The 10,777-nt window shown below is 45.0% G+C and overlaps 1 protein-coding gene across 1 annotated transcript; it reads right to left on the bottom strand.

Annotated features, from left to right (window-relative positions):
* Positions 1–1,725: 1,725 nt before the first annotated feature.
* KLF6 (KLF transcription factor 6) lies at positions 1,726–10,046 on the bottom strand. Its single transcript, XM_054817345.1, has 4 exons — positions 9,566–10,046; positions 6,126–6,699; positions 4,247–4,370; positions 1,726–3,831 (listed from the first exon to the last, which is right to left on the bottom strand). The coding sequence occupies exons 1-4, from the start codon at positions 9,665–9,667 to the stop codon at positions 3,780–3,782; spliced, it is 852 nt and encodes a 283-aa protein (XP_054673320.1). The 5' UTR covers positions 9,668–10,046; the 3' UTR covers positions 1,726–3,779.
* Between the last annotated feature and the right edge of the window lie 731 nt (positions 10,047–10,777).

The following is a 10,777-nucleotide window of genomic DNA, read 5'->3' as shown; positions in this document are numbered from 1 at the left end:
ATCTTCTTACTAGCCTGCTGCAGGGCTAACTGAGGGAGGTAGCAAGGGTCTCTCCTTCACACTACTTCTGCCTCAACCTGTATTTATTCAGTTCTTTTTTGCATCATTTTTAGACCATTTCTCATCTAAAACAACAAAACGTTCAGTTACTGTGAACTGAATTCACCTGTTCAAAGTCAGTTTCTCAGCATAGAACCTTGCTTTTTCTGCCAAATGGTTTCACTTGATGCTGAAGAGATTTTTAACACCAGCAGGAGCAAAGCAGAAGCCACAAGGCAACATTAAACAAGTTCTGCATGTGTCCCAAGCCAGCATACATGCCAGGCATGCTTTGAAGAGCCATTGCTCTGAAAAAATGCAGTTCATAGAGGCTCGTGTTTGGCTGGTTGAAGGTCACCACCAGCATGTGGGTCAGGTCAGCCCTACAGCAGACTCAGATCTGTGCATCCGGGCCTGGCCAATCTCACGTGGTTCCTTCCCTGCATTCCTTCCCACAACTGCACCTTCAAGGTTTCGGGCTTGCTTCCCCATCGACCAGGCAGTTCAAAGGCCCATGCTCTGCAGTCAAAGTGCAGGACAAGTGCCTCCAGCCCAGCCATCGCCTTCCTGGTTTCTTCCTTCGCTTTAAATGCCCACTGAAGCTCCTTTCCCACATGCGGAACTTGTCCTGCATGCATTCACCTCTCCAGAACAAACGATTTGGAATAAAGGTGCCGTCTTGCAGTAACAATCGCATTAACTATTTATTCCACTGAGACAAAAGATGAGTCAGCAACAGCTGTTCAGATATGGAAGAATTTTTAGTTTCTACTGCCAAAATTATTTTCCCATCAGGGCTTCTCTTCCACAAAGCGACCTGACTCAAAGGTGTTTCTACCCATGACCAGGTGACTCAAGGCAAAGCGCTGAAATAGTATTTGACATCGTTTGGTGTGTAGGACATCAGAGAGGAGAAAGATGAAACCAGACACATGATGCTGATAAGAATTTCTTTTTATGTTATTCCAATAAAAAATACATTCATACAGAAATATAACAATCTTGCAAAAAACAATTTCAAATAAAATCTTGTAAAACAAAATTTTTACAAAAATCTTACAAAGAGATTCTTTAGATAACAGGGTGCTTCAAAAACAAAAAAAGAAATTTCACTAATAGAAACTTTTTCTTCTTAAATTTCAAGCAAAAATGTTTTATTTTTTTTTATTTTTCAGCTTGATTGAGGCTCAGTTATCACCTGAACAAAATGTACTTGCTTATTAAGAAAATTACAGGCATTTGACATATGGCACACAGCCCCACCCCATCAACACAAGTCTGATGGTATTTCACAATTGAGACAAGCCAGTGCAAGTTTAATTTTTTTTTTGTTTGGGGTTGGTTTTTTGTTTGTTTGTTTTTGCTTTTGCTTACTTTCTTGTTTATAAGAATTATGGCTAAGCCAAGGACAAAGCAAACAAGGAGTTAAAAATACAACAAAACCCAACCCTACACAGAAATCCATTTTCTAGGAAATTTTGTTTGTTTCGGGGAAGAAAAAAAAAAAGTGCATTTTCAGGCAATTTAAACCAAAAATTAAATGAGAATGATTTAAGCCTGTGTGTTCCTTAGAACCAGATCACTTGCATATACTTTTTTTTAAACCACTTATCTACATACATTGCCAGGAAGATATACCAAAATATTAGCATAGTAAGCAAGACCAAGAATAAATAGAAAAAGAAACAGGTCACGTGTTTCATTGCATCGACTGTAGTGAGCTGGTTTTAAAAAAAAAAAAAGAAAAATACTGCTTTTGGACAGACTATTTCTACTCTAGGAAAAAACAGTCTTTATTTCAGCTGAACTATGTAAAATTAGAGCTCAACCACCACAACGACTAGCTCACTCAGAGGTCCTCCAGTAAGCTGGAAGGCCAAAACCCGAGCGTACTTCATCTGCACACAGCTAATATTCTTTTAGCATGCCAATATTCGGTTCATATCATTCTTAAATGGCCACAGATACGCTATTCCAGACAACCTAATAACTACAAAACACAGTCAGCAGTCTGAGAAGGACTGAATGCCAACAAAGCCTTTAGCATACCATTAAGCTAAAGGTAAAGCCTCTAAAAATGCCAGATTTTAATTAACTGTATCTTTCATTTCTTTGTCTCCTTAATGACCGTATTGCAGGGGGGAGAGGGAATATTTTGATGGGCTGTGGCATTTTCTAGCTATGTGTTCTAATTTTTTTCCTTTTAAAAAAAATATTTATATATTATCTATATATATACACACATACACAGACTGTACACACAAATATACATACACAATTATTTTTCTGCCCACTTTTAAAAAAAAAAGTAATATAATTTCTTTCTGTATGACCAACAGATAGCTAGATATATAGATGTGAAACTTGTGCCTTTTAAGCAAATACATCTTTTAATACTTCTGTATCTTTAATATGTATGAAAACTTGACATATTAAGTACAGTTGGGGTGTGTATATACACAGTTGTTGTGCAAGGTCAATATAAAAAAAGTCTCAAGGTGGCAGAACTGGTCAGGTATTCAATTGGCATATGCATTATACTGTAACACAGTCAAATTGTCTAAGTTAAACAAATACTGTACTGACATGAACGACTTTTCTCTATATTTGTCTTTGTGAAGGAGGACCCTGGAAGTAACCTTTTTTTCCCCTCATATTATACATTTGATACAGTACAATGCCAGGTGAAAAGAGAGCCTTAATAAAGCATGCATCACCCATACCCCTGTATAAGACCCCCTACAAGAGAAGGTCACTTGCATAAGGCACCATTATTAAGGTCAACAGTGCATTAACAGCTAGAAAACCAGAAGTTAGTCCTCAAGGCATAAATAAGAGAAAAATTAGCTGCATGAGAAAAATCAGTTTCTAACCAATAGTGGTTTTATCCACCCAACAGAAAAAATTATTCATGTTCCATACATTATGTAACATTAGACCAATTGTATTTTAGCTGCTCTTAACTGGAATCAAAACTGCAGTCCTGATTAAAGAATGGAAAAGCATATAGTTCCCCAGAACCATGCAATAACCTTTGTATTATAATGAAAAGTTATAGTTGTGTTACATTTGTAAATACACAGCTTATACAATGGATTACAAATGAGCTCTGTAGCAAGTAAAACAAGCTACTTGACACATTGCACGTTTAATAGCTGCACCAGACACCTAAAGCTCCTCTCACACAGGAACGGGGAGGTCCCCCATCTCCATTCTGGCATCCTGACTCTTTTTATTCCCCCCTTTTCCCTCTCGTTTTCCCTCTAAAAAGGTGCAGACACCCCTCCCCCCACCCCTTGGAAATGATTGGTGGTCGTCCCATCTCACGAGATATTCCTCACATACAAGACATTCAGACTATTTTTTTTCTCTTACAGTTATAAAACAACCACAAGAAAAAAAATGTGCCTCAGCATACAGTCATCAAGAGATCCTCATCGCATACAGTCGCCCAATCATTAACATTCTCAGTGCACATGCTCACGGCAAAGGCTTAGGAGCCACTCAGAAGGTTAGATACCAGTGTATGAGTCCAGGAAATCCCAAACATCACGCACCGCGGTTGCTATGCCGTTTCTTACATGACTTATTAGCCCTCAAAAGACCTTCAAGGAAGTGAGGTCCTGGAGGCAACTGGGTAGGGTGCAAAATGGCATGCTTTGGCTGGAACACGCATCCCTCCGCTCAAGGCTCTTCAACCTTGACGCCTCTTAGCCCGCAGGATTCACCTCTTGACCCACTCAGAGGTGTCTCTTCATGTGAAGGGCCAGGTGGTCAGACCTGGAAAAACACCTGCAAGGCAAGAGTCAGGTTGCGCGTTAGCCCATGGTCACTGGCACGCGGTACGCGTGGCTGAGGCATCCCGCCTTGCTCTGCTACTCCGAAACATGGCCGGTGGAGGAGGGATTTGGCATTCCCTGGATACACCGGAGCACTCAAGGTGTCTGTGGGTACCCAGGAGCTCTGCTGATGGGTGGTAACACCAGGGACTTCTCAAGACTCATCTACAACATCAGGCTCCAAACCACAGCCCCGTGATTAGTAAAATGGAAGGTTTTTTTCCAGTCTAAATATACAGCAATCCCCTAAAAATACCAGACACGGTTGTGTTCCTAAATGATTCCTTCATATGTGAAAGGCAGCCTAGACTCACTTTCCAACAAGCATTAAAAATAACTATTTAAAAAGGTGCATTTCAGTCACATACCTGTCACAGTGACTACATTTAAAAGGCTTGGCACCAGTGTGCTTTCTGAAGTGTCTGGTTAATTCATCACTTCTTGCAAAACGCCACTCACACCCTTCCCATGAACATCTGTAAGGCTTTTCCCCTACAAAGAAAGCAGATTAGACGTTAGTCATGACTTCATTCAAAGAAAGATAGGTGCTATCCCATTCATTTTCTATGTAAACGTCCTCCGTCCCCCAAAGACAACCGATTTTATATAACCTATCTGAATGCTTCAGAACACGTAGGCAAAGAAGGCTTGCAAAATTCATCCACACGATTCCTACTTAATTATTTTGCTGCACAGCACATCAAATAATCTCATTCTTATTAAAAAAAAAAAGCGATTAAACAGGCTCACAGGAAACAAAGAAATCCAACCTTCTACCATTCCTGTTCATCCGTAATGGCAGGCTTACTCCCAAACAGGTACCATTCTCCTCATAAAGGTGATTAAAGACAGCAGCACAGCTAGGCTCCAAAATGCAATTAGGCTACCGTATTGCATCAAAGTCCTCTGTCACTCACTCATCTGCATAACATGCAACCTCCTTTCTGCTGAGCCACATATTCTTGGAAAAGCCTGCACACCACTTTGAACACTGCTATTTCAGCATTCAAGAAATACCACTTCTATTCACAGGAACGTTCTCAGCCAGACTGCACCAGGACAACAGTTCTGCAATACTTCTGAGGCTGGCAGCTATTTATGTCTGCTCAACCACCACGGTTTCAGTGGAAGTTGTTCTTTCCTCTTGAAATAATCTTGTTTTATCTGACTTCTGCATGACAATGGGAGCATCTGAGCTTGCTCAGACTTCCCATAAAAGCCACAAAATGCTGAGCTCACAAGTCAAAATAGGTTCTTTTCCTTGAATTCTCTTTCCACATCTTGGGGAAAAAACGAAAAAAAACCAACCAAAAAACAAACCAAAACCCAAACATATAGATCTTTGGATTGGCACACCAAGAACGCCAGGTCAATTCCTCGCGTGAACGATGACTATTGAGCCAAGGCACAGCTCTACATATCTAACTGCTGTCATAAAAAGATGTCAAATAATAATGCTCAAACAAGCAAATCAGCACGCTACTTCAACCATAAAATATTTATAAAAGCCCTGAAGTGTGTATCTTCCTCACTTTCTTTCCCAATAACACACAGGATTGTTATTTTTAGTTCACATTCCATAACAATAAAATGCTGTTGCTCAGTATTTTGGGATGAAATTGTACAGTAAATCATACATTTGTAAGTCAAATTAGGCAGATACATTAGAAGGACCACAACACTCTGTGGCTTCCCAAGATTTTTGCTGATAACGATGGCACACAAAACTGTTAAATGGTTTACAGCTATAGCTACACTTTATATAATCAAGGCCTTGGGACGTCCGATTGAATAGAGCTGATGTAGACCGAACCATGAAAACAAGCTCGTACAGCATTTAGTGATCTGACCGATTTTTGGAAATGATGTTCCTTTTTTTGTAAGGACGTCTCAGCTCGCTTCTGTTTTAGAAATAAACATCCACAAAGGTCTAGCGTCTACTTTGGCTAGAACTTTGCTCCTGAAGACCGCATGCCACTGCAGCTTCCCAACTATTGCCTATTTAGACGAATGGCTGCTATTCGCTATGACAGTGGACTAATCTACTGCCAACTGTCTTGGCTTCAGCTCGCTTACGAAGAGAATGAGGAAGTGATGTCGTCCATGCTGGTAAGCCTCTACTGCTATTACATCATCTCTCCAAACCTGGGCTCCCACCCAGTGATTGTGTAACGCTGTGACACCACCACCAGTCAGGGGTATTCCCTACAGTACTTGCCAACTCTTAATAAACATACGGTTACTAACCTGTATGAGTGCGCTGATGTGCTTTCAGATGTGAACTTTTGGTGTAAACTTTCCTGCAACCGTTAAAATGACACCTGTGAACGCGCCTTCTGCCATCTGGCGAGGTGTCCCCATTGGCGGGTGTACCTTTTTCTGCAGTCTTTCCAGCGGTACCAGTACGAATTTTTCCCGGTGAATGCAACTCACCCGGCGTACAATTCCATAGCTGGGAAGAAGGCTCCTTGCTCAGCTCAGGAGATGAAGGGGGAGTGGAAGTGACAGACGAACTCAAGTTTCCTGAACTGGCTAAAACATCGCTTATAGGGTCAGAGGTAAACTTTGTCGTGGGTGAGAGCTCCTCAGAGCTGTCTGAAGATTCGCTGCTCACGTCAGAATTCAAACTGTTGGTCTCTAAGTTCTGACTAGTAAGATTGTCCTCTTTTGGGACACACGTGTTCTTCAGTTCAGATTCCTCCTTTTTCTCACGTGCCAGAATAATTTTGGTCCAGAGATCCTCTTGGCTATCAAATTTGATTTCAGATGCAGAAACATAGCAGGGCTCACTTTGAAGATACCGTTCCAGCTCCAAACATGTCTAGGTGAAAGAGAAGGAAGAAAAAAAGAGAAAAGTTACAAGCTTGCTTAAAAATAAACCCAATTGTATTTTACACTTCAAAAAGCAAGCAGGATTGTAGTACGTTCGATTTGAGGTTTCTAGGTTCAAAACAAATTAAAGGCTCCTCCAGCCGTAACTAGGTGACTGTTACGATGAAAAGAAATCAGTTTTCGAGACCTGGGCAGGAGTTCAAACGCACAGCTGAAGGTGCAAGTCAGCTTTGGTTTCCAAAATAGCATTCTAATGAGTCAGTCAAATTATCATCACTCTCATCATAAAATCTGTGTTTTCAGTAGGCTGACGTTGAAAAGGACCATAAAGAACCACAACAAATAATTACACTTTGCTCTCGCGCCTCGTCTAATTTCAAGTTGTTTTGTATCTCTCTCTCACAAACAGGAGGCTGAAAGGACCCAACCGAACACAATGTGCTCTGACACGCAGTTAAAACCCAAACGCTGTGTCAGAAAACAAAGCCACATTTCAGCATGGCTGCGGAGCTGCGGGTCCGTCTTCTGGGGACATCAATGGAGCAGCAGACATCCTCCCATTTCCTGTGCATGAGAACGCAGCACACTCGACTTTCAAAGAATGTCATTTCCAAGCGTACTTGCATGCATGCCACATAACTCCAATTGCTCCCGTGCGTGTTTGGAGGAACACGGGGAACTTCAACAACAGAGGAGAGGGGAGAAAAAACTTCCAGAATAGAAATGTCCTATTCTATAGGATGCAAAAGGGGAAATTACTCTGAGGTCCTGCTGGGAGTCCCACAATGAACAAGAACTTTATCTCCTGGCCAAGAGTGCAACTGTATGAGTCATCTCTCTTTCTTTCACGCAATGCCAAAGGAGACTTCCTTTTAAAACCCTGACCATCTGCCAAGAAAGTACTCTGCTCAAATATACATGCAACAGTACATGGACAACCTCCCCCCCCCCCCGCAACTGCATTCCCCTCCACTCCATGAAACAAAACAAAACAAAAAACAAAACCACCCTAAATGGGTGAAACTGCGGTTTTCAATTTCAATTCACCCTGCTGACTTTCTAGCCATTTTCACAGAACAAAAAAAAAAGAAAGGGGGTATGAACTGTTATGGCAACAAGCTGATAATTCTTTCCACTATAGGAAAGGATCCATATGGAAGCATTACACAGAAAATGGACACACCAAGTTTCCATACCAAACTCTACTCATTTTAGCAAGATCATCTCTTCCAAGCCCGGTAGCAAAACCTGATCCCAAATGCCAGACATTCCCCTCACAGCCCCTTCCCATCTGTCCAAGAGCGGAGCTGCCACGGGAGCAGCCGCCGTTCTCCCCCAGTACTGCTCCAGTAAACTGGGTCAGATGTTCTGGCCAGGCTAGGAATGTGGGCAAAACCAGGAAAAACACAACTCCCCCCCCCCCCACCAAACAGCCCCAAAACCAAACCCACTGATGCACACAATATTTATGTATTTGTCTATAATTAGGTGACTAGTTTGCAATGCACGTTAAAAACAAAAAAGGTTTCGACAGGGACAACACAATAGTGTAGTGATTTTCCATGAAAACAGGTAAAAAAAGGCATTTAGTAAGATCTTGTTAAACTTTCATATTCCCAGCTAATTTAAATTCCTCATTAGGTAATTAGTAATGGGGACCGGAGTGAAGCTCTCTCGGAGTTTAAATGCCTCTGAAGGCTACTGGGAACGAGGGCTGGCCCTTCGCCAAAAACCCAAATGCCTGAAGGAAACTACTTAGCTCCATTTCAATCACGTACTATGAAGCCGCCTCTTTGAAAGGGGAAAGGGGGGAGGGAAAAGAAAAAAAAAAAGAAAAAAAAAAAGAAAAAAAAGAAAAAAAAAGCATGGCATACAGTTAGTAAGCATGCGAAGGTTGTAACGCTTTGCATCGCAACCTTCTCGGAAAGGTTTCGTCCTTCTGGAAAGGCAGCAGGTATTTGATCTGCTCACCGGGCTGAGCAGCGCCCGGCTGGGGAGCGGAGCCAGCGGCCCCGGCCCCCCCGGGGTAACGCGAAAATGTCAGCGGCCACCGCAGCTCCTGCCATCCCGGATCAAATTAGGGAGAGAAAAACAAACAAACAAAAAAAAAAGAGGGGGAAAAAAAGGGGAAAAAAAGCGCAACAAAATATGTCCATTAAAGGGAAGAAGCCTCCGCTCTTCCTCCTTCCCGACCGAGGTAATTAGCACCAGGGGATCGCTGTCATATGACTGACAACTCACGGACTCTGCACAGCTCCCTGCGCTGGGAAACAGCTACATTATATACATAGATGTGTGCACACGCACAGATATGTGTGCATGTGTACATACACTCCCCTGTAGTTCGGGTGGTTTTTTTTTCCCCTACCATTGCCAAGAAAAAAAATAATTAAAAAACCAACCAAAAACAACACAGCAAGGGGAGAAAAGCAGCCCTTGGCCAAGGCAGGCAGCTCGGATGACAAGACCCAGCTGTGGAGCTTGGACCTGGTACAAGCGCAAAACTTTTGCCAGCACTCGGTGTGGAGGGAGCGGGGCGCGGAGCGGGGCGCGGAGCGGCCGGGCTGCGCTGGGCTGAGCTGGGCTGACAGCCCCGCGGGCCGCGCGGTACACGGCAGACGGAGATGCGCAGCTCCTTACGTGCACCTCGGGACTCTTCCCCGAAACAGCCGTCTTATTTAAAACCGAAACACCTGCTTCAAAACATCTCTACATATTTGTGCTTAGTTCTCCCCAAACTCGTTGCTGACACTTGGGCTTTTTTTTTTTTTTTTGCCTTTTTTTTGTTAAATCCGCTCATCCTTAAAAAAAACCACCCCGACAACAATAACAACAACATCGACATCCTCGTTTACCTGTTGCCAATATTCCTCCAGGGACGGCAAGGCTGAGAAGTAACCCGTGTCGTGCACAATCTGGAGTTCCTGGAAGATGCTGCACATTGGGAGAACATCCATGTCTCAAGTTGCAACAACAAAGTCAGTGCTGGTTACCAAAAATACAGATGCCTCCTTTATGTGCAGGGGTCGAGGGGTGTGTGCGGGGGGGTGTCAAACCTCTGCTCTCAGTTTCCAAGCCCCCCCCCTTCCTCCAGAGAAAAAAAAAATAAAAATAAAAATAAAGAATTGTATATAGAGATAGGTATATATTAATTCCTTGAGGAGCTTAGGGAGGAAAAAAGACCCAAAGTTTCATGCAAAGTTTAATTGCACAGCAAGGCAGGACGTCTCCCGAGGCGGCCGCGGCGGCTCTCCCCTCCCGCGGCCGGCGGAGGACACTTGCGCAGGAGCGGACTCAATATTTGCAAACACGGCGCTGACTGCAAATGTAACCCCCTGCAAAACTTCCCTATTCAAAGCTCTGCCCGGCCGCGCCGCCGCCCCCGCCCCCCGCGCCCGCCCCCGCCCCGCGTGATCCCATTACGCCGCCTGCCGCCGCGGCCCAATCTCCGCCACGCACTCCGCGCCCCGCGTGCCAATGATGTCAGAGCCGACCAATCGCCGCGCGGCAGGCATCGCGGCTCCTCCTGGCGTGACCGAGCCTGGCCGTGACGGCTCCCGCCATTGGTCCGATTCGAAATTCGCCTCCTCCTGATTGGCGAGCTCGGCGGCAGGCTATTTTTAGCAGGGTATATAAAGCGGGGAAGCGGCTGCTTTTTCGGAAGGGGAGGTGTGTGCTCGCGGGCCGGCTGCGCGCGAGGGAGCTGAGTGGGGGAGGGGAGCGGGCAGCCGCGCGCTGCGGTGCCGTCGGCGGGCGCGGAGGGCGCTGCGGAGCCGCCCGCGCCGTGAGGCGGCCGCCGTGGGGGGGGGGGGGGGGCGGGGGGCGGGCGGCAGGCCCTCCCCGGCCGGAGAAACCTCCTACACGGCGCTGGGCCTGCCCCCGGGGAGCCGTGGTTGCCGGGCAGTCTTCGGGCCCTGTGCCTGGCTGGGCCCTCGGCGGCGTCCGGGTGTAGCGTCTCACCGGGAGGGGACCCATGAACACCGCCCCCCCCCCCCCCCCCCCCCCCCGGTGCCTTCCCCACAAGGCTTCAAGGCGAAATCCGCATGCTCTGCAGGTCTCCTGGCCTG

Source organism: Grus americana, chromosome 2, assembly GCF_028858705.1.
Source record: "Grus americana isolate bGruAme1 chromosome 2, bGruAme1.mat, whole genome shotgun sequence".
NCBI classification, from domain to species: Eukaryota; Metazoa; Chordata; class Aves; order Gruiformes; family Gruidae; genus Grus; species Grus americana.
The sequence above is the reverse complement of the archived record's forward strand: the minus strand, read 5'-3'. Positions and strand labels throughout refer to the sequence as shown.

Coding starts and splice junctions, on each gene's coding strand:
- KLF6 (XM_054817345.1), bottom strand. CDS start 9,667: ATGGATGTTCTCCCAATGTGCAGCATCTTCCAGGAACTCCAGATTGTG. Junction 4,371..6,125: donor ACATCAGCGCACTCATACAG/GTTAGTAACCGT, acceptor CTTTCTTTGTAG/GGGAAAAGCCTTACAGATGT. Junction 3,832..4,246: donor AAATGTAGTCACTGTGACAG/GTATGTGACTGA, acceptor CTTGCCTTGCAG/GTGTTTTTCCAGGTCTGACC.